General features: G+C 43.8%; 1 protein-coding gene across 1 annotated transcript in view; it reads right to left on the bottom strand.

Moving 5' to 3' along the window:
- Positions 1-24,109, bottom strand: part of capn5a (calpain 5a) — a 109,949-nt gene that overhangs the window by 48,296 nt on the left and 37,544 nt on the right. Inside the window, exon 2 of the mRNA XM_041198997.1 lies at positions 14,723-14,896. Coding sequence (XP_041054931.1) covers positions 14,723-14,887 — 165 coding nt within the window. The 5' untranslated portion in view covers positions 14,888-14,896. The remainder of the gene's footprint in view (positions 1-14,722; positions 14,897-24,109) is intronic.

The raw sequence follows: 24,109 nt of genomic DNA, 5'->3' as shown, positions 1-24,109 counted from the left end.
AAAATTAGTAAGCAAGTACAGCAAGTGATTAGGAAGGCAAATGGAATGTTGGCATTTATTGCAAAGGGGAATGGAATATAAAAGTAGGGAAGTGTCACTACAGCTGTACAGGACCTAAACAAGATTGTATCTGTGTGCAGTTTTTGTCGCACTACTCAAGAAAGGATATCATTGCAGAAGAAGCAGTTGAGGGAAGGTTGACCTGAGAGGGGATCTTTTTGAAACATATAAGATCCTGAAGGAATATTGTCAGGGTTAACACTGAGAAAATGTTTCCCCTTGTGGGAAAGTCAAGAAATAGGGGACACAGTAGGGGCCTCCCAATTAAGACTGAGATTAAGGCAAACCTTTTCTCAGTCTTTGGAATTCTCTTCCTCAATGAGCAGTGGAGGCTGGGTCATTGAATATATTCAAGGCTGAGTTAGATTTTTGACTGACGAGGGAGCCAAGGGTTTAGGGAGGCAGGAGGCAAGTGGAATTGAGGCCACAATCAAATAAAATCATGGTCGCAGCAGGCTCGAGGGGCCGAATGGCCTCCTCCTGCTCCTTGTGTGCAAATCACAGGATCTCCCTTCCTACACCAAAAGCGCTTCAGCCCCCTTTTTCATTACCACCCATTTTCCCCAACCCTACATTGCCATCTCGTTCCTTCCTTTTCATCAACTTTGTCCTTCCATTCCCCATCCCCCCAGATCATTTGCAGTGCTCTCCCAGCCCCCAGGTCTAACAGAGTCCAGTGTCTACTGCACAAAAAGGCAGGGGCTTCGCCTTTGCCTCCTTATTTTCTAGAGCTAAAGGCCCCAATAACTGGCTGCGGACCCTGGAAATGGGAACACTTCGTCAAATACTTTAAGCATCAGACCTAGGAGGGAGAGAACAATAACTTGCATTTCATTACATCCTTGTATTGTATTAACTTGCACTGGTTAGGCCTCAACTAGAGTATGCTGCTCAGTTCTGGTCACTGCACTTTAGAAAGGATGTGAGGGTGCTTGAGGTTTACCCGAACGGTTCCAGGGATGAGGGATTTTAGTTATAAAATTCGGTTGGAGAAGCTGGTTTGTCCTCCTCAGAGCAAAGGATAATGAGGGGAGATTTAATCGCAGTGTACAAGTTTGTGACAGGTTCGGATAAGGTACATGAGGAAAAACTGTTCCCATTAGCTGATAGTACAAGGGCTAGTGAACACAGAGGGGAGGTGGTGGCACAGTGGTGTTGTCACTGGACCAGTAATCCCAAGGCCCAGGGTAATGCTCTGGGTTCAAATCCCACCATGGTTGATGGTGAGATCTGAATTCAATAAAAGTCTGGAATTGAAAGTTTGATGATGACCATGAAACCATTGCTTTGGTTTATTGCTACACCAATTGTTCTAAAAACCCATCTGGTTCACTAATGCCCTTCAGAGGAAGGAAATTTGCCATCCTTACCTGGTATCTACATGTGACTCCAGACCCAAAGCAATGTGGTTGACCCTTAAGTGCCATCTGAACAAGGGCAATAAGGTTTGGGGCAATAAATGCCCCAAAGCAATCCAATGAGTTAATTTAAGGTTTTGGGCAAGAAATGAGAGGAAGAATTTTTCTTATGCAGCGAGTGATAATGACCTGGAACTTACTGCCTACAAAGGGTGGTGGAAGCAGAGAAAATCAATGATTTCAAAAGGAAATTGGATGGAAATAAACCTACAGGATTATGGCAAAGGAGTGGAGGAATGGGACTGACTGGATTGCTCTACCAAGAGCCAGCATGGACTCGCTCGGCTGGATGTCCTCCTTCATGTGCTGTAGTTACTGCATATGGTGCCTTCAATGTAGCAATACATCTTCACTGTAGTGTTATCAGGCAAAATTTGATAAGGTCCATTCTCCAGGTCTACACAGATATTTTAATTTCATGTGTGAGGTAATCACCACAGGCTGAAGGCCCTTCAGCATTTCCTGTTGATGTAACACAAATCCACATCCAATACCGGGCCCTCCTCCTGTTAGACAAAGCAGTTTATCCTTTAGTTCAAAGCTGGTCACCCCATTTCCACTTAAGGAGATATTAGGTCCGATGACCAAAAGCTTTGTCTTAAAGGTGTGTTTCAAGGACTGCCTTAAGGAGGAAAGTGAGGTAGGATATTGGCAGCAGGAGACCTGAATGAGGTTGTTTAGAGACAGTGTAAAAGGTGGGAGTCCAGCCCAGGGAGCTGAGGTAAAAAAGACACGGATAAAGATTTCAGCAGCTGATGAGGTAAGGCAGGGAGACGGCTGGTGTTAGAAGTGGAAGTAGATGGCCTTAATGACTGAGAGGATAATGGGATCGGAAACTCAACTCAGCATCAAATAGGATGCCAAGGTTGTGAGCAACCTGGTTCAGTGTCAGACAGGAAGAGGGTCGGAGTCAGTGGCTAGTTAAGGAAATTTGTGGTCTTGTAGTCAAGAGTTGCACAAGGGTCACTGTTTAAAAATAAGGGGTGGCCCAATCAGGACAGAGACGAGGAAAGGTTTTCTCTCTCAGGGTTGAGGGACTTTGGAATTCTCTTGCGCAAAAGGTGGTTGAGGCAGAGTCTTTGAATATCTTTAAAGCAGATCGAGATAGTTCCTTGATAAGCAAGGGGGTGAAAGGTTATCGGGGGAAGGCCGGAATGTGGAGTTGAGGTTACAATCAGAGCAGCCATGATCTTATTGAATGGTGGAGCAGACTCGAAGGGCTGAAGTATTTTACATAGCTTTAAAAAACGTGAGCATATAAAAACAAACTTCAAGTTTAAAAATGATTACTCCTGCTCCTAATTCATATGTCTATATACAAGGCATTCATGGATGTTAGAGGGGAGAAGCAGGACTTTATCTAAGTATATAACTTGTAAAGAAGACACTGACAAACGGCTGTACAAAGAATCCAGGAGAGCAGAGTATAAGATCCCACCTCAGAGCTTGAGGTCTCTGCATATTCATTTATAACAACTCACTGAGCAGATACCACCCTCCTACATGAAGCAACCTGGCTGCAGTTTATCCCAGCAAACAGGGATACACCCTAATTATTCATTAACCAATGTGGTTTGGTAGCACAGATTTCAAAACGATCTCAGAGAAAGAGGGAGGGAATGAAGCAGGATAAAAAAGAGCGAAGGAGGAGGGAAAAAAAGGGAAGAGGGAAAAAGAGGAAGGAGGAAAAAATAGAAGAAGCAATGTTTATTTATTTGTCAAACATTCTACAGCAGAAAAACATCGAAAACAGTGGAAGAGAAGAGAGGGGTTTACGTTACACACAGCTTACGCTAGAATGTTGAAATCTGTGCCTATTCAGCACTGAAGGGGTTTCCGATAACTACCGTAAGTTCTGGTGTATATGCTGCAGCTTGGACCAACTGGCTTTGGAAAAATTGCTCTGTGTTTTTCTGAGCGTGGAATTCTAAGCACCAAGTGTCAGATATGAAGAAATGATCCCACTCCCCCTGCCCCAAAGCACGGTCCAGCCAATAGCACGCTTTCATAGTCACTGTTGTAATGCAGGAAATAAGGCACATACCAAGCTCCCACAAATAGCAGCGTGAGGATGACCAAATCATCCTTCTTAGCGATACCGATTGAGGGATCAATATTGACCAGGACACGGGGCGGGGGGGGGGTAACTTCCCTGCTCTTCTTCACACCAATGCCCTGGAATCTTGCCACCTGAGAGCGAGTACGTGGGTCTCGATTTAACGCCTCGTCTGAAAGATGGCACCTCTGACAGGGCAGCACTCCTCCCTGGAGCCCACAATCTGCGTTAGATTTTTTTTTTGTCTTAGTTTTCTGGGCCAGGATTTTCCGGTCGTTGGGCGGGCGTGAACGGGGGCGGCTGTGAAATGAGCCGCTGCCTGTGACCGGGACCCTGACCGTGGAGGAGGTTTCGCCAAAAAAAAAATCCAAAGGCCGACTCGCCTGCCCAGCCAACTGTAAGGTTGACCGGGCAGCGGAAAAAATGTCTTTTAATTCTGGCTTTAATGGTCTTAATAGGCCGCTTAATTGGCAGCGGGCGCGCTGCGGACTCCAGCACGTGCCCACTGACCGAAATACCCCACGAGTGCGCGATGACATCGGGATGCCCGCCTGACGCCATCGCACATCATCTCACGCCCGTTCAGATCGGGCACACACACACCCGCCCGAGCGAAATATTCTGCCCTTGGGGTGGGATTTGAATCCACATGTCTCTGCCTCAGAGGCATGAGATTGGCAGCAATCGTTCAGCCAATCAACCGCTGTTAAAAAAAGAGAGAGTATTTTTGCAGCTGCTGATAATGTGAAAACAGGTTTTTAATTCCAGGTAAAATTATACCCTCTTCCTCATCCTCACTAAACCAACTCCTGCCATTTTCTCCATGTATTTGGCGGGGTTGAAGTTATCACAATGAAAACATGGCACATTCCAAAGGGTTAAGCAAGCTTTTGAAACATTCATATTTTCCAACAATTATTTTTTTCACCAACAACAAGAATGTCACAGCTCCTCCCTCTAGCTTTAGCCAGATGTTGGCAGGCAACAAGCTCAAGAGAAAATCTAATAAAATACCAGTTTCTCCTATTCCCAGTAGAAGAGGAACAGTCCAGTTCTTTCCTGTGGTTTCACTAGGAGGTTCTCTCTCTTCCCCTTCCCCCCTCCACCCATCCCTGGTTACTGACATTGTTATGTTTATTCCTGATATCAACAGAACACAGAAGCCAGCAAAAAAACGAAGCAAGAGAGAGAGAGATAGACACAGACAGGGAAGGAAGAGAGAGAGAGAGAGAGACAGATGGGGGAAGAGACAGAGAAAGAGAAGACAGGAAGGGAGAGAGAGACACACACACACACACACACAGTGAGGGGTAGAAAAAGAGACAGGAAAGAGAGAGACAGACAAGAGGGAGGGAGAGAGACACAGACAGGAAAGAGAGAGGGAGAAAAAGACAGGAAAGGGAGAGAGAGAGACAGAAAGACAGGAAAGAGAGAGAGGGAGACAGACAGGAAAGCGAGAGAAAGAGAGGAAGAGAGAGAGAGAGAGTCAGGAACAGGTGAGAGAAACAGGAAGAGAGAGAGGGGATGAAAGAGAGAAAGAAAGACCAGAAGAGAAAGAGAGAAAGGCAGGAAGAGAGAGAGAGAGAGAGAGAAATGAGAGAGATAGCAGGGGGAAAGAGGGAGAGAGGGAGATGGAGAGAGAGAGAACATAAGAAAGAACAGTGCATAGCATCTTTCATCAATTCAAGACATCCCAAAGTGCTTTACAGCCAATATAGTAGTTTAAGTGTAGTCACTGTTGTAATGAAGGAAACATAGCAGCCAATTTGCACACAGCAAGCTCCCACATACAGCAATGTGATACTGTGAAAAATATATAGAGAAAGGACTAGCTAAACAAACAGAGCCCTCTTAAGAAAGCTACCTTCATTTGGGGCCTATAGGAAGCTTTTTGGTTCTCAGTTATAGAGTCATAGAGTTATACAGCACAGAAACAGGCCCTTCAGCCCATCATGTCTGTGCCAGCCAGCAAGCACCTATCTATTCCAGTCCCATTCTCTAGCACTTGACCCGTAGCCCTGTACGCTATGACGTTTCAAGCGCTCATCTAAATGCTCCTTAGATGCTGTGAGGGTTTAAGTTGAACAAGTTGTTTTCACTTTGCCTTATCAGACCAGCGTTTCTTTTATATTAAAGGCCCCCCTGGGAGATTTGTTTTGGAGGTGAGGGGATTCATTTAGCTCAGCTGGCCAGATGGCTACAGTGGGCTGCAGTATAATGTCATCAACACTGATTCAATCCACATATTGGCTGAGGTAGTTCTTGGGTCCTGCTCCTTCACTTTGCCCAAGTGTGATAACACAGCTTAAACATATAGTAACCCTTAGACGACAAGGAACAGAGAGGGAGGGGAAGGGGGCACAGAGCACAGAGCCAGAGGCGCAGCAGTGAAACAATCAGATATGAAGTGCAGCCAGTAAGTTTTAAAAATTGCATTTATTTAGCACCCTTCATATCCTTAAGATGCCCCCAAAATGCTTTGCTGCCAATGAAGTATTTGTGAAGTGTGGTTACTGTTGGAAAGTAGCAAAGAGTTGGGGTAGGGTAGGTGTAAAATGGGGGTGTAGGAGAAGTGACTGAGGTGGAATGGAGGGGTAAAGGAAGTGGTTAAAGAGGTGAGAGGGGACAAATATTTTTCCTTTTCTTTCACTTGTTACTTATAAAAATATATTGGAGATGGGTGAGGGGTATGATCATTTGATTGACAGTCAATTAGTTTCCAACCCGAAGAAGCTGTTCACTTCCCAATTGGCTGTGAGAAGGTGGGACTCCCCAGTGATGGACATGTCAAGGTCACCAACAGAACGAGTGAACGGTTAATGTAACAAAACCTCCAGGAACACCACCCCCCACCCTGCCCAACCAGAGTTAGTGACACTGGTGGTCACAGCCATGATTCAAAATGGCCTACCTGACTAGATGATCCGAGATCTCAGGGAGTACAAGGAAAAGGGACAAATTTCAACTCCGTTCTCTGGCAAAATGTTAGCAGCAGGAATACCAGCCAATCCAGTTGGCAAGGTTTGAACCATAAGAGGTTAATGCAGCTCTTTTGCAGGAAAAACGTATTTGGCCATGCCTTTTATATGTTGCTCAGAGAATAATTAAAGCCAGAGAATATTTTGTCAGGTTATTTGGCAGTGATACGATGAGGCATTTTAGGTCAGGTTTGCTTTGTAAACTTCACAAAAGGCTCAACTCTTCTCTCCTAATGCCCCACCCCCCCACCCCTCCCATCCGCTCCCAAGCTGTTGATTCCTTGTTGGGACAAGTTCCCACAGCCCCCTGCCTCTCCCCCTTTCTGGTATCAAGTGAGCCTTCTTCACAACGTTGACGATTGGCAGTTGATTGGCGCCGGTCTTTTTCTTTATTCTTTCATGGGATGTGGGCATCTCTGGCAAGGCCAGCATTTGTTGCCCATCCCTAACTGCCCTTGAACTGAGTGGCTTGCTAGTGCCATTTCAGAGGATAGTTAAGAGTCAACCACATTGCTGTGGGTCTGGAGTTACATGTAGTTCAGAGCAGGTAAGGAAGGCAGATTTCCTTCCCTAAGATCTCCCTGAGATCCCTGATCTACTAATCAAGTCGGCCATTTTGAATCATGGCTGTGACCGCCAGTGTCACTAACTCTGGCTGGGTGGGGTGGGGCAGTGGTATTCCTGGAGGTTTCGTCACATGACCTCCTGCCTCGAAATAGTCGCTCATACTATTGGCCACATGTCCATGACATGTCCATCATTGTGAACTTTTACAACAATCAATATAAATAACTTGCTTTATAATTGCAGATTAATTAATTGACTTTGAATTTCACCTAAGCTAACATGGGATTTGAACCCATGGTTCCTCGTCCAGTAACAATACCACTATTCCACCATCTCCCCGCTATTTGACCACATGAAGTATCGTGGCAGAGCCTGATCCTGTCCACCAAAAAAAAAACAGAATCTGCATTCCTGTAGCGCCTTTCCCCTCCTCAGGAGACCCTAAAGCACAACGAAGTGCTTGCAAAGTGTGGTCACTGCTGGAACAGAGGGAATGCAACAGCCCATTTCCACATAGTAATGGGGGGAGCTGTGCTAACGGTGACTAATGGTGTCGCTACACAAATGAAGAACAGCGCAACGATGGGGGGGGGGGGGGTGCGCGGGGAGAGAAGTTAAGCTGATCAAGGATCTCAAAATTCCTGCTCCTATGTCCAAGCAGCAACTTAAACAAACACAACCATCATTCACAGCCAAACACACACGGGCAGTTCCAACAGAGCCCAAAAGCCACAGTTTATTTTTCCCCTCCCCCAAGTTCACTTTGTTGTGCCTTGGGTAGTTCTGAAAACAGTCTGTGATTATGTTACCATGGAGATACCACCACCCACACTTGGAGTGATTCTGACAGAGGTCACAAGACTGGTGTTTGGTCTAACTCAATGGTTTGCTGCCTGCAAGGGGCCACTTGTTTCTAGATTAGTCCATTGTCCAGATAGAAAGAATACATCACATCATCCTTAGATGGAAATAGTAAAGCACAGCCAAAAGAGGACTGAGAAAAACAAAACAATCCAGTTTTCTGGTCAGCAGCATCTTGAATCCTTTACTGAAAGCTGAAAACACAACACAACTAATCAGCAGTGATTCTCCACAAGTGACTCATCACCTTCCTCCTTCCTTGTAGTGGGGGAAATCACAGAATCGTTATGGTGTAGGAGGAGGCGTGTCTGCACTGGCTATCTGAGCGTTTTAACTCAGTGCCAATCTCCTGCCTTTCCCCCGTAACCCTGCATGTTATTTCTATTTAAATAACCATCCAATGCCCTCTTGAATGCCTCAATCGAACCTGCCTCCACCACACTTCCAGGCAGCACATTCCAGTCCCTAACTGCTCACTGTGTGAAAAAGTTTTCTCTTGCCTTGCATTTGCTTCTTTTGCAAAACACTTTACAACTGTGCCCTCTGGTTCTCGATCTGTTTACGAGCAGGAACAGTTTCTCTCTGCCTACTCTGTCCAGGCCCCTCATGATTTTGAAAACTTCTATCGTGTCTCCTCTCAGCCTTCTCCTCTCCAAGGAAAATAGTCCCAACTTTTCCAATTTTTCCTCATAACTGAAGTGTTTCATCCTGGAACCATTCTCGTAAACCTCTTCCGCACTCACTCCAATGCGTTTACATCCTTCTTATAATGTGGCACCCAGAATTGTACACAATACTCCAGCTGAGGTCTAACCAGTGTCTTACATAAGTTCATCATAACCTCCCTGTTCTTATACTCTATGCCCCTATTAATGAAGCCTAGAATACCATGTGCTTCAGAAACAGCTCTCTCTACCTCTCCTGCCACCTTTAATGACTTATGTACATATATGCCCATGTCTCTCTGCTCCTGCAAACCTTTAGAATAGTACCCTTTATTTTATACTACCTCTCCATGTTCTTTGTACCAAAGTGTGTCACCTCACACTTCTCTGCATTGAACTTCATCTGCCACCTATCTGCCAACTCCACCAATGTGCCAATACCCCTTTGAAGTTCTACACTGTCCTCATCACAGTTTACAATTCTCCCAAATTTTGTGTCATTCACAAGCTTTGAAATTGTCCCCTGCACACCAAGATCTAGACCACTTATATATATCAGGAAAAGCAAGGGTCCCAGTACCAACCCCTGGGGAACTCCACTACAAACCTTCTTCCAGCCCGAAAAATACTCATTACTCTCTGTTTCCTATCCCTCAGCCAATGTTGTATCCACGTTGCTACTGTCCCTTCTATTCCATTACCTATAACTTACTTCACAAGTCTGTTGTGTGGCACTTTATCGAACACCTTTTGGAAGTCCATATACACCACATCAACGGCCTTGCTCTCAGGTGGGAATAAAAGACTCCAGAGCCACTCTTTCAAAGAAGAACTGGAGTTTTGTCCCCCAGAGAACTCTACTTATCCCACAACAAACATCACTAAAATCTGACGATGCCCTCATCAACCATCTCTATTACCTCTTCAAAAAACTCCCGCAAGTTAGTTAGACATGATTTTCCTTCAACAAATCCATGCTGACTCTTCTGAATCAATCCACATTTTTCCATGTGACTATTAATTCTATCCCGAATAATAGTTTCTAGAGGTTTCCCCACCACCAAAGTTAAACTGACTGGTCTGTAATTGCAAGGCAGATCTTTACAACCTTTTTTGAACAAGGGCATAATGTTTGCAATTCTCCAGTCCTTGAGCACCTAAAATCCATCCCCAGGAGTGGGATTTTACTCCTGGGGCTATGTTAGCTGTAGCCCAGTGGGTGGCACTTATGGTCAGAAAGTTGCGAGTCTAAGTCCCATTTCAGAGACAGGAGCACATCATCCAGGTTGACACAGTGCAGTATTAAGGAAGTGCTGCACTGTAGGACGTGCCACCTTTCAGATGAGACATTAAGCCAAGGCTCAAACTGCTCTTTCAGATGGAAATAAAAGACTCCAGAGCCGCTCTTTCAAAGAAGAATTGGGGATTTGTCCCCCAGAGAACTCTATTTATCCCTCAACAAACATCACTAAAATCTGACAATAAAACCCGTGAACCTTCACCTTAGTTTTTAAAATTTACTTACATGTGAGCATAGGAAATAGGAGAAGTAGGCCATTCGGCCCCTCGAGCCTGCTCCGCCATTCAATAAGATCATGGCTGATCGGATTGTGCTTCAAATTCTACATTCCCATCTACCCCCAATAATCTTTAAATTCCCTTGCCCAACGAGAATCTGTCTACCTCCACCTTAAAAATATTCAGTGAGCCTGTCTCCACTGCCTTCTGAGGCAGAGAGTTCCAAACAGATTCCGTTAAGTTCAGAGAAAAGCTCTCCACTGTACAATGGCTTGAATTTATATAGTAACTTTAACATGGTACAAAACTACCCAAAGAGAGTTAACAAATAAAATTGGACACTGAGCCACATAAGGACATACTAGGACAGGTGAGAAAAAGCTTGTTTTAGGAGAAGAGAATGGGAGAGAGGTTTAGGGAAGGGATTCCAGAGCTTAGGTCCCGGATGGCTAGTGGGGGGCATTTGGGAAGGACAAGCGGGGAGGAGGAGGAGAAGGAGAAGGAGGAGAAGGGGAAACTATGGCAATTTCTAACCTCCTTCAGTCCTGGGACACTGAAATCCATTGGTTGAGATGTGCTAACTCAGAGATTAAGGCCCTGGCTTTGCACCGACTTGGGCTTACATCCCAGTAAAATGAACATTTTTTATATAACAGGTGGGCATTTTTAAATAAACCCCGTAGTTTTATAAAAATAGTGGCAGTAATCGATTGAAAAAAAATTAGCAACATAAATAGAAAAATGCACATAAATCAGTAAGTCCCCATTGCTGATGGAATAACCACCTTGCACCTTCTCGATGGGCAGTAAGTGCTGGCCTAGCCAGCGATGGCCACAACCCATAAATGAATTTTTTTTAAAAACACTTTTAACATGGTAAAATGTCCCAATGCACTTCACAGGGGAGTTATCAAACAAAATTTGGCACCAAGTCACTTAGGGACAAATTAGGACAGGTGATCAAATGTCAGTCTAAAGGAATTAAGGAGCGTTATTAAAAACAAAAGCACAATGTAGAGAGGTTAATGGAGGGAGTTACAGAATGTAGGACCCAGGCAGCTAAAAGCACAGCCACCAATGGCAGAGCAATGAAAATGGTGGGTGTGTATGTGGCCAGAAAAGGAGGAGTGCAGAGCCTGGGTTGTAAGGATGCAGGAGGCGAAAGAGGGCTGGATGAGACCATGGAGAGAGATTTGTAAAGTAGGATGAGAATTTTTTTTTTGTAAAAGTGGTCTTGCCATGTTGGGATCCAATGTAGATAAACGAGGACAAGGGTAATAATGGGTGAATGCGATTTGGCGTGAGTTAGGTTTGCAGGCAGAAGGGTTTTGGATGACCTCAACTTTATGGAGGGTGAAAGATAGGAGGCTATGAGAACATTGAAACATAGGTGATTGAGTTCCAGATTTTAACTCTCCTGTGTTTGAAGGAATGCTTCCTGACATCACCCCCAGCTCTAATTTTAACAATTGTGCCCCCATGTTTTGGACTCTCTCCACCAAAGAAAATATTCTCTCCGTCTATCTTATTGACATCTTTAATCACCTTAAAAACAGCTCAATTTGATCACCCCTAAACCTTCTACACTTCAGGGAATGCAAGACTAGTCCACGCAACCCATTCTCATAACTTAACCCTTTTAACTTGGGTAACATTGAATCTGTGTTTCACCCACCCCTCAAAAGACCAACATATCAGTTTCTTCAGATGGGGGGTCTGGCTAGAGCTTCATGTGTGGGAGTGCTGTACTGATAAACAAATAGCAGAACACTCCGGCTGCTGGAAACCTGAAATCAAAATAGAAAATGCTGGATCGATTCAGCAGGTCTGGCAGCATCTGTGGAGAGAGAAACTGAGTTAACGTTTCAAGTACTGGAAGAGTTTCCATTATCTATTGTGACTGGAAGAGTCATACGGACTTGAAACGTCAACTCTGTTTTTCTCTCTCCACAGACTTGCTGAGTCATTCCAGCATTTTCTGTTTTTAATAAAGCAAAAACACACACAAATACACAGAAGTTTAAAAATCGGGTCAGCCATCTAGTGGAGGTCTTGTGCATTCTAAATTCTGCCTGGGCTGGATTGTATCAAATGTTACAAACGGTACGGAGAAGCAGAACCCAACAGCCTGCACTGTCCTGGAATATTCAAGATATTCAACCTCTAATAGATAGCTTGTTACCCCATTCTGGTGTGTGGGAATAGGGGCAGGAGCCCCTCCAACCTGCATTACCACTCCATAAGATCATGGCTGGTCTTCTCATTTTCATCAGCTCCATTTTGCTGTGCAACCACATTATTTGGTGTCGAAGCGTCAATCAATCTCAGTCTTGAATATACTCAGCTATATAACTGTGCTGCTGCCACAGCCAGAGAGGTCCAAAGATTCGCATCCTCAGAGTAAAGAAACTTAGAACCATTGAAAAGTTACAGCAGAGAAGGAGGCCATTCGGTCCATCTTGTCCATGCCAGCCCGAGGACACCCAGGTGCCCTTTCTAATCCCACCTTCCACTTCTCTTCACTTCAAATCGTAAATGTTACGTCCTTGATCCCAAGGCTGTGAACCCCTACGGCGGGATTTTCTGGTCCCGCCCACCAGCAGAATTCACCTGTACCGCTGAAGTCAATGGACTTTTGGCTGGCTCACCACATTTTCCAGTCTCCCTCTGTGGCAGGGCCGGAAGGTCCCCACCCTTGTTCTAGACTCTCCAGCCAGCTAGGGGAATCAGTCTCTCGGCATCTACTCTGTCCAGCCCTCGATGAATTATTATTTTTTTTAAACTTGCCAATGAGATTACCTCACATTCTTTTAAACTCCAGGGAATACAAAATCATCGAGTGGAATAGTACAGCACAGGAGGCCTTTCATTCCATCACGTCTGTGCTAGCTCTTACGAAGAGCAATCCAGTTAGCCTCACTTTCCCACTCTGTCCAAATCTCATTTGATGAGGAAACAAGGAGAAATTTCTTCTCTCGGAGGGTTGTTAGTCTGTGGAATTCCATTCCCCAGCGAGCAGTGGAGGCGGAGTCATCGAATACATTCAAGGCTGAGTTGCAGATTATTGATATACCAAGGAGTCAAGGATTACGGGAGTGGAGGGAACGAAGACAGGCAAGTAGAGTTGAGGGCACAATCGCATCAGCCATGATCTTATCAAATGTTAGAGCAGGCTTGAGGGGCCAAATGATTAACTCCTGCTCCTAGTTCTCGTGTTTTTTTGTATTCTAGTGCATTTCTGTTTCAAGCATTTATCCAATTCTCGTTTGAAAGCAAATTTCAAAATTATGCCCTGCGCCACCAAGTGTGTGTATCAAAAATAGCAGTCGTTCTAGTATTGAACATTGGGCAACACTGCATACCTCCCTCCAGTCTGTAAAACAGACATTTACCACAGATCTGTTTTCTATGTCTTAGCCAGTTTTGTATCTACGTTGTTCTTGTCCCTTGGGGTGTAATTTTGCTAACAAGCCTAATATGTGGTACTTTATCAAGCCCCTTTTGGAAGTCCATATACATGAGCTGCACTGCCCTCTCTGTTACCTCAGGTAAACTCAATCATGTAACCATGGAAGAATGGTTAGAGGCGCACGAATTTCTCAAACATGATTTGTCCTTAGCAAACCTGAGCTGGATCTCCTTTACTATCTGTCCAAGTGGCTGTTGACTTTCTCCCATATTATTGTTTCCGAAAGATAATTCCCATCACTGACATTAAACTTGTCGTTGTCAGGTTTATCCTTCTTCCCTTTTTGAACATAGGCCCATTCTACTCTTGACCTGCCACCAGAGTGCAGCAACTCTCACCACAAGTTAGCTGTACAACCCATGATTTTTAGCTTTCCCTAGTTAGCTGGGTGACAGATATATTTGAAATCTCCACATTAAGCTACTGCAGAATCCAGGGGGAGATGGTGGCACAATGGTAATGTCATTGAACTAGTAATCCAGAGGACATGGGTGCAAATCCCTATGGCAGCTGGTGGAATTTAACTTAAATTAATCTTTCTGGAATATAAACTAATATATCACTAATTGTTGTGAAGGAAATATGCTATCCTTATCTGATCTGACCTACATGTTACTCCAGACCCACAGCAATGTGGTTGACTCTTAACTGCCCCCTGGAATGGTCCTAGCAATCCTAAGGATCGACAACAAATGCTGACCTTGCCAGCAATGCCCACATCCCACAAAAAGATAAAGAAAAAAAATTTAGCTAACGTTTGTCTGCCCGTTACAGGATACACATTCTCTCCATGTAGGGAAAACACCCAATTTACACAAGCCTAAAGAGGAATTTGTCATAGTCTGGGGCCTATAGAATAGACCATGCATTCAGTCTGTTTGCTATTCAGTCAGATAGTGGTTCTCCCATCTCCATATTTCTCCATACCCTAAAACAATGAAACCTCCATCTTAAACATATCAGTTGACACAGTTTTCAGAGTTTTGGAACAAGCAATTCTCTCACTAAACTGCACGCTACCCAACACTTAGCAGTTTCCATTAGTCTATTGGTCATAGCCAAGTCAGCAAGTAGTCCACTCCAAACTCCTACAACCCCAATCCCCGGCACAAAAACTGAAAACTACTTACAGTTGGGCGCTTCCAGCGAACGTTGGACACTAGCGCCCTCGTACAGAACAGCGATTCATCATCAGCAATGAACAAGGGGTCCTCAAAGAGCTGGTTGCGTTGTTGGCATTCCCTTTTCAGAGCATAGAAATCCTGGCTCCCATAAGGTTTCACCGAGTCAAACATCCTTCAAACCTGTGAAGGACCAGAACACAAAATAAAGCAACGCAATGCAAAAATGTCTATCATGCCTAGTCCTTTCTCAAATCATCCCCCCAGTGAATCTAATTAAATGTCCTGTGGGAAAGGAGATATTTAACAGCTACAGGCATATAGGGAGTGGATGCAATGAGGTACAGTGACCTTGTCAAAACACTGTTGCTTGCATCCTAACTCGCATCAACTTCCATTCATCCATCATTCCTGCTCCCGCTGAACTTCACTGACTCCAGGTTAAGCAGTAACTTCAATTTTAAAATTCTCATCCTTGTTTTCAAGTTCACCCATGGCCCCATCATCCCTATCTCTGGAATCTGAATGACATCCTGAAACCTCTCCAACTCTCTCTCTCTCTCTCTCTCGATCCCCTCCTTAAAAAGACAATCGTTTGTTGTGTAGAAAATCTGAATGAAGGATTAAAGGCCACTGTTTTTCCCAATTTCCTCTGTTAGTGACTTAAACGATGGGATAGAAAGCCACTTAACCAAGTTTGTTGATGACACAAAGATAGGTGGGTTTGTAAGCAGTGTAAATCTGAGCATAAGTTACAAAGAGAAATGAATAGATTAAGTGAATGGACAAAACTATGCCAAATGAATTTCAAATGTAAGTCATGTAATCCATGACTAAAATGGTGAAAAGCTAGAAACGGTGGAGGCACAAAGAGAATTGGATGGTGCAGATAGATCGAGCATTAAATTGGCACTGACAGGTATAGGAAAAACTCTGATAGAATGCTGGCCTTTACATCTAGTAGACTACAATACAGGGTGGTGGGGGGGTATAAAAATTATGCTATAGCTATACAAAGCACCAAATAGACTATAACTGGACTACTGTGAGCAGTTCTGGGCACTGCACCTTAGAAAGAATAATAATGACATTGGAGGAAGTGTGGAGTAGATTTACTAGGCTGGTGACTCCCAAGGTTAAATTATGCACAGAGATTACACACACCAAGGTTGTACGCCCTGGAAATTAGAAGGTCGAAGGGTGATTTGACTGACACTTCCAAGAGATACTGGATAGGGTAGGTAGGAACAACTATTTCTGCTGTTTGAAGTGTAGAACTGGGAGAGAGTTTAAAAATTAGTGTCACGCCTTTCAGGAGTGAAATTAGAAAATGTTGTTACAGCAAAAGTTTGGAACATTCTTCAGCAAACAACAATTAAAGCTAAATCAACTGTACATTCTAAAACTGAGATTGATGGAATTTTGTTTTCCAAAGATATTAAGAGATATCCCTCCATGTCCTCACCCCTCCTTACCTCCATAATCTCCTCTAGCCCCACAATCATCCAATATATCTGCACTCCTCTAATTCTGGCCTCTTGTGCTTTCCCAATTATAATCTTTCCACCATTGGTGGCCATGCCTTTAGCTGCCTGGGCCTTAAGCTCTGGAATTCCCTCCCCAAACATCTCTACCTTAGTCTCCTCCTTAAAACCTACCTCCTTAACTAAGCTTTGGATCATGTGCCCATGTACCTCCTAATGTGGCTTGGTGTCAAATTTTGTTTCATAACGCTTCTGTGAAGTGCTCATTGGGACAATTTATTATGTTAAAAGAGCTATAGGTTGTTGTTCTTGATGATATGGGGTAAAGGTGGGTATATGGAAATCAATTATGACCTCGTTGAATGGCAGAACAAAGGCTACATGGCCTCCTCCTGTTCCTATATTCCAATCAAGGTGTGAGGAAACTGTATGCAATTTTGTTCAAATCACTTTCCATTTAAAGTCTCTCCAAGGGGATTTATAGAGATACCATTAGCGGTTAGCTGAATCGACTGATTTTGCAGCATCAGTAAAGAAAACTCCCATTTCCTGCAAACAGACAGACTACTGGGCCATTAGAATAATAGATGAAGGAAGATTTTATATTGAAGTAATGGGGGCAGGGCAATGTTGGGGAAAAGAGGCAGATAGCCAAAGAGAAAGTGATCAAGCTTTCATGTATATGCCACCTTTCATGACTTAAAGATGCCAGGCTTGAACATAGGCTTACAAAGCAAAGGGATATGGCAGGATCGCAGGGCAGCTATTTAGGTAATGATACCCAGAGTGTGACAGGATGGGACAGAGTGTACAAACATTAAAAACAACACAGCAGCAAATAGGGTCAAAGGGGGAAAAATGGTAAAAAGGCAACATTAATGGCTCTTTACTTAAATGCATGTGGTATTCAGAACAAAATAAATGAATTAGCAGCACAAATAGAGGTTAACGGGTATGATCTTATAGCCATGACGGAGACATGTTTACAAGGAGATCAAAGCTGGGAACTAAATATTCAGGGTATGTGACTTTTCGAAAGAACAGGCTGGAAGGAAAGAGTGGTAGGATAGCTTTGTTAGTATGAGATGGAATAAATACAATAGCAAGAAATGATAGGAAGATGTAGAATCCATATGGGTGGAGGTAAGAAATAACAAGGGGAAGAAGACACGGATGGGAGTAGTCTATAGGCTCCCTAACAGTAGCTATACTGTAGGACAGAGAATAAATCAGGAGATAATGAGGGCATGTAAAAAAGGCAGTATATTATTCATGGGTGACTTTAACCTTCATATAGAATGGGAAAATCAAATTGGCAGAGGTAACCACAGGCAAGAGTTCATAGAGTGTATTTGGGACAGTTTCCTGGAACAATATGTTGGTTCCACCCAGGGATTAAGCTTTTTTGGATCTGGTATTGTGTAATGAGGCAGGTTTAATAAATCATCTCAGAGTAAAAGATCCCCTAGGAAACAGTGACCAGTGACATTCAGTTTGAGAGTGAGAAACTTGGGTCAGAAACAACTGTGCTAAACTTAAGTAAGGGTAATTACAAAGGAATGAGGGCAGAGTTGGCTGGAGTGGACAGGGAAAGGAATTTAGCAGAAGAGACGGATGATGAACAATGGCAGACATTTAAGAAAATAGTTGATGACTCACAACAAAAATATATCCCAGTGAGGAAGAAGGATTCTAGGAAGGGGATAAACCAACCATGGTTAATCAAGGAAGTTAAGGATAGTATCAAATTGAAAGAAAAAACACACAATGTGACAAAGATTAGTGGTAAGCCAGAGGATTGGGAAAGTTTAAAAAAACCAACAAAAGATGACCAAAAAATAAGTAAAGAAGAAGATAAACTTGGAGGGTAAACTGGCAAGTAACATAAAAACCGACAGTAAGAGCTTCTTTAAATATGTAAAAAGGAAGAGAGAGGCCAAAGTGAACATAGGCTCCTTAGAGAATGAGGCTGGAGAAATAATAATAGGGAACCAGGAAGTGGCAGGGGAGTTGAATAAATACTTTGCATCAGTCTTCACGACAGAAGACACTAATAACATTCCAAAAATACTAAATAATCAAGGGACAAAGTGAAATACAATAACTATCACTAGAGAAAAAGTAATAGGGAAACTAATGGGGCTAAAGGCCGATAAATCCCCTGGACCTGATGGGTTGCATCCTAGGCTATTAAAGGAAGTAGCTGCAGAGATAGTGAGTGCACTGGCAGCAATCTTCCAAGAATCCTTAGATTCTGGAAAAGTCCCAGAGGATTGGAAAACTGCCTATATAACACCCTTATTCAAAAAGCTAGGGAGACAAAAAACCAGGTAACTATAGGCCAGTTAGCTTAACATCTGTCATTGGGAAAATGTTAGAGTCTATTCTAAAGGATGTAATAGCAGAGCATTTAGAAATGCATAATATAATCAAGCAGAGTCAGCATGGCTTCATGAAGGGGAAATCATACCTGACAAATTTATTATAATTCTTCAAGGAGGTAACAAGCAGGATAGATTAGGGGAAACCAGTAGATGTAATATATTTGCACTTCCAAAAGGCATTTGATATGGTACTGCTTGTACGGCTACTTAATAAGATAAAAGCCCATGGGTAGTATATTAGCATGGATAGAGGATTGGCTAATTAATACAAGACAGATAGTTGGGATAAGGACGGCATTTTCAGGAGTGACATAGGGATCAGTGCTGGGCCACGATTATTTACAACATACGTTAATGACTTGGATGAGGGAAGTGATTGTACTATCGCGAAGTTTGTGGATGACACAAAAATGGGAGGGAAGGCAAGTGGTGAGGATGACACAAGGAGTCTACAGAGGGATATGGACAGGTTAAGTGAGTGGGCAAAAACTTGACCGATGGAATATAGGCCAGGATTTTCCCCTCGGCGATTTGAGGGCGGGGCCCAGTCGCTGAGGGGAAAATGACGCGGGATGACATCGGAAGGAATCCCCGACATCATCCCGGTCCATTTAAATTTTTAGGAAGGCGGGTGGGCAGCGAAATCAGCTGTCTGCCCGCCGACCTATCAATGGCCAATTGAGGCCATTGACAGGCTATTTAAAGTAATTAAGACCTGCCTGGCCAACCTCAAGGCTGGTGGGCAGGCCTTGAGCCCCAGTGGGCTCCATTTTATTGATGAAACTTCATCCACTGACGTGATGAAGTTTCATGTCCGTTTTGTAAAAAAAAAATAAAGTTTATGTGTTCTTTATTAACATGTCCCATCTCGTGTGACATTGTCACATGAGAGGGACATGTTAATCATTTTTTAATGTTTCTATTTTTAAAGTTTGTACCACTGTCAGTGAAAGAGCGCACTTTGACAGATGGGGATCCCCTCCCCCACCCCCGGAACATAGCGCTTCCCATCGGGGATGCCGCTGGGTGGGCCTTAATTGGCCCGCCCACTTAAAATGGCGGCGGGCCCCGTTTCAGTGGCGGGGGTCGGCTGTCCGCCTGCCACCAAGCCGGTGGGACGCGCCCGCCATCCGAGGGCAAAATTCTGCACATAATGTGGGAAAGTGTAAGGTTATGCACTTTGGCAGGAAGAATAGAGGAGCTGAATATTATTTAAATGGAGAAAGACTGCAGAAAGCTGCAGCACAGAGGGATTTGGGGGTCCTTGTGCATGAATCACAAAAAGCTAACATACAAGTTCAGCAGGTAATAGGGAAGGCAAATGGAATGTTGGCCTTTATTTCAAAGGGAATGGAGTATAAGAATAGGGAAGTCTTGCTAAAACTATACAAGGCACTAGTTAGACCACACCTAAAATAACGTGAACAGTTTTGGTCCCCTTATCTAAGGAAAGGTAAACTGGCATTGGAGGCAGTCCAGAGAAGGTTCACTGGGTTGATCCCGGGTATGGAGGGATTTTCTTATGAGGAGAGGTTGAGTAGGTTGGGCCTGTACTCATTGGAGTTTAGAAGAATGAGAGGTGACCTTGTTGAAAGATATATTATTTTTAGGGGGATTGACACGGTAGATGCTGAGAGGTTGTTTCCTCTTGTGGGAGAGTCTAGGACAAGAGGGCATAATCTCAGAGTAAGGGGTCACCCATTTAAGACAGAGGTGAGGAGGAATTTCTTCTCTCAGGGGGTAGTGAATCTCTGGAATTCTTTACCACTGAGGGCTGTAGATGCTGGGTCGTTAAGTAGATTCAAGGCTGAGATAGGCAGATTTTTAATCAGTAAGGGAATCAAGGGTTATGGGGAAAAGGCAGGAAAGTGGAATTGAGCATTAGCAGATCAACCATGATCTCATTGAATGATGGAGCAGACTCGATGGGCCAAATGGCCTACTTCTGCTCCTATGTCTTATGGTCTAAGACAACCCAAAACACCTTATAGCCAAAGAAGTACATTTGAAAGTGGAGTCACTGTTGTAACATACAGCCAATTTCCACACAGCAAGCTCCCACAAACAGCAAAGAGTTGAAGACCAAATGATTTGTTTCAATGATACTGGTTGCCAGATAAATGCTGTTCAGGAGAGAACTGCCCCTTGCTCTTCTTCGAAACAGTGCCATGGGATCTTTCTCATCATTTCACATGTGAAACGGGAGGTGGGATTTTGGCTTAATATCTCATCTGAAAGACAACACCTCTGGCAGTGCAGCACTCCCTCGGTACTGCACTGGAGTGTCAGCCTAGATTATGGATTCTATCTCTGGAGAGGGGTTTGAAGCCCTGACTTGCTCATTCCTGTGTCCATTTGGTCTCATTAATCCTTCAACTTCGACCTTTTATAATGTTCCTGTTGCCACTCATGTGGAGACGGCACGGACAACGTGTACCCCAATCTCAAGATCTCCAATAGGGCTTGTGGCTTCCCAAACCACATGTGCCTGGGAGTTGGGAAATGGATTGCTAATGGGACCAATGGGATTATTCCTCTTCATTGATCAAATGAGATCAATCTTTAACGGAGGCAATTCAACACTTGAAATTTTAAAAATTCTTTTATAGCACGTAGGCCAGCATATGTTGCCTATCCTGAATTGCTCTTCTAATCCCTAACTGAGTAGCTTGCTAAACCATTTCAGAGGGCAGTTAAGAACGAACCACATTGCTGTGGGTCTGGAGTCACATGTAGGCCAGACCGGGTAAGGACAGCAGATTTCCTTCCCTAAAAGGACATTAGTGAACCCGATGGGTTTTTGAAACAAAAAAAAAATGATGATAGTAGCCATGGACATCATTACTGAGACTTGCTTTCAATTCCAGTTTTGTGAACTGAATTTAAATTCCATCAGCTGCTGTGATGGGATTTGAACCCATGGCCAGAGAGAGGCCTGGAGCCTCTGGATTACTCGTGACTTTACCACTAGCTAACTATCTCCCTAAAATGCAAATCAGTGAACAAATATGTCATTGAACTCATGCACAAAAGCATTTTAACCGAGACACATTTGCTAAGTCAGACTGGGAGCAACAGAAATAGTTCGAATGTGGGGGAACAGCAACATTTACAATGGGGAATGGGTCAGGTTAAGATAGTGCCTTGTACAGGATGCTCTATGGGGAATTAACATTTCATAGATGGGTACAAAAAAATTCAACACAGCTAATTTAATTTTCTCTTGCACTAACATTAATGGGGTTTAAGTTTATCTTTTTGTGGGGGCTTTTCTGCCACCAATTGCTGGCTCCAGATTCTTGGACAAGCAGCGGAAAGCCAGGTATAATAAATTAACATTGACCTATGACCCAAAGTGAATCTGACAAGGGGTTGCCATTGCTGGCAGCCTCAGGAATGGGCAGCACATGGACTCCAATGTTAAAAGCAGCGCCCAACACCAGGCAAACCGTGTGACTGAGGAGTTGAATGTTGGAGGAGATCCAGTGTCTGCTGGTTCAATTGCAAAATTACAAAATAATAGAAGGAAGGAAGAGGTGTGTGTATGTGTGGGGATGACTTTAAATTTAAAGAAAAGTGACCTTTGTGCAAAATAAAGATAATATATTTGTTTCAAATCGAACTCACAGGAAGTAAACTCTACAGTCGACAACACCCAACTTGAACAGAGGTAGAGAAAGAGTTTTAATATGTTTTGCCTTGTGGTTTATTTGCCCATCCTTAATTCATAGAAACTGAAACCTTGCTGCCCTCTTGAGTGGATGTAAAAGATCCTACAGCATTACTTTGAAGAAGTTCTGTGACTACACTGCAAAGGCCTGCATATCATGATCAAGCTGACTATTCAGAACAGACAGGCACAGATTGAGGTTGTCCCATCAGCTTCTGCCCTCATCATTGAAGCCCTTAAGGAACCACCCCGTGACAGGAAAAAGTAAAAGAACATTAAACACAGTGGCGGCATCACCTTTGACGAGGTGGTTAATATTGCCATGAGGGAGTTCTCCCTCATGTACTGACCAATACCTATCCCTCAGCTAACATAAAATAAAATAATTATTGGTTCATGTATCGCCTTGATGTTTGTGGAAGCTCGTTGTGTGAAAAACAGCTACAATTGGCCCCATAAAAACAAAGAAATTGCAGATTCTGGAAATCCAAAACAAAAACAGAATTACCTGGAAAAACTCAGCAGGTCTGGCAGCATCGGCGGAGAAGAAAAGAGTTGACGTTTCGAGTCCTCATGACCCTTCGACAGAACTTGAGTTCGAGTCCAGGAAAGAGCTGAAATATAAACTGGTTTAAGGTGTTAAACCAGCTTATATTTCAGCTCTTTCCTGGACTCGAACTCAAGTTCTGTCGAAGGGTCATGAGGACTCGAAACGTCAACTCTTTTCTTCTCTGCCGATGCTGCCAGACCTGCTGAGTTTTTCCAGGTAATTCTGTTTTTGTTTTACAATTGGCCCCACTTGCATTAGAATTCTAAAAAGTACTTCATTGGCTGTGAAGTATTCAAGAAGTCCTGAGATTCTAGAATAGAATTATGGATTGGTTACATCACTGAAGGAGACCACTCAGCCCACTGAGCCGTGCCGGTCTCAGCAAGCAAGCCAGCCTCACTCCCCTGTCTTTTCTCCACAGCCTTGCAAGTTTTTCCCTTCAGGTGCTTATAGAGTTCCCTTTTGAAAGCCAAAAGATTGAATCTGCTACCACCACCTTTTCAGGCAATGCCACCCAGATCTTAACCACTCACTTATGCCTGTCTTTCTTATGCCAACAACTTTCAATCTGTCTCCTCTGGTTTTTGATCATTCCACCAATGGGAGTAGTTTCTCTCTATCTGCTCTGTCTAGACCCCCTCATGATTTTGAACATCATAAGCAAATCTCTTCTTCTCTGAAGAGAACAATCCCAGCTTCTCCAATGTATCCTCACAACTGAAGTCCCTCATCCCTGGAACCATTCTTATATACTTTGCACCCTCTCTAAAGCTTTCATACTCTTCCTAGAGTCCAGTGCTCAGAATTGGGCATACTGCTCCAGTTGAGCATAAGAAACCCAGGATCCCGCAAACCTTTTTACCACTTTCTCATCCTGCTCTGGAAGATTCTATATAAATAAATGCCTTCTTTCTAATATCTCTGAATTCAGATATCACTTCGTGGACAACAGCTTTTCCGTCATGCTGCTACTATGGAAGCTGCCTCCCTATCTCTGTAACATCCTCCAGCTGTAGAACTGCCTCCCTGAGCCACCTTTCAACTCCTTTAAGATACTCCATTAACCCTACTCTTTTGACCATCTACACAATGCACTGCAGCAACTCGCCAAGTGACCACCCTCCAAACGAGAACAGCACCACTTGCAAGTTCCTCTCCAAGTCACACGCCATCCCGGCTTGGAACTATATCGCCGTTCCTTCACTGTCACTGGGTCAAAATCCTGGAACCCCCTCCTTAACAGCACTGCGGGTGTACCTACACCACATGGACTGCAGTGGTTCAAGGCAGCAGCTCACCACCATTTTT

This window comes from Carcharodon carcharias, chromosome 11, assembly GCF_017639515.1.
Source record: "Carcharodon carcharias isolate sCarCar2 chromosome 11, sCarCar2.pri, whole genome shotgun sequence".
In the NCBI taxonomy this organism is placed as follows: domain Eukaryota; kingdom Metazoa; phylum Chordata; class Chondrichthyes; order Lamniformes; family Lamnidae; genus Carcharodon; species Carcharodon carcharias.
Note: the sequence above shows the minus strand (reverse complement) of the source record. Positions and strands in the feature narration are given on the sequence as shown.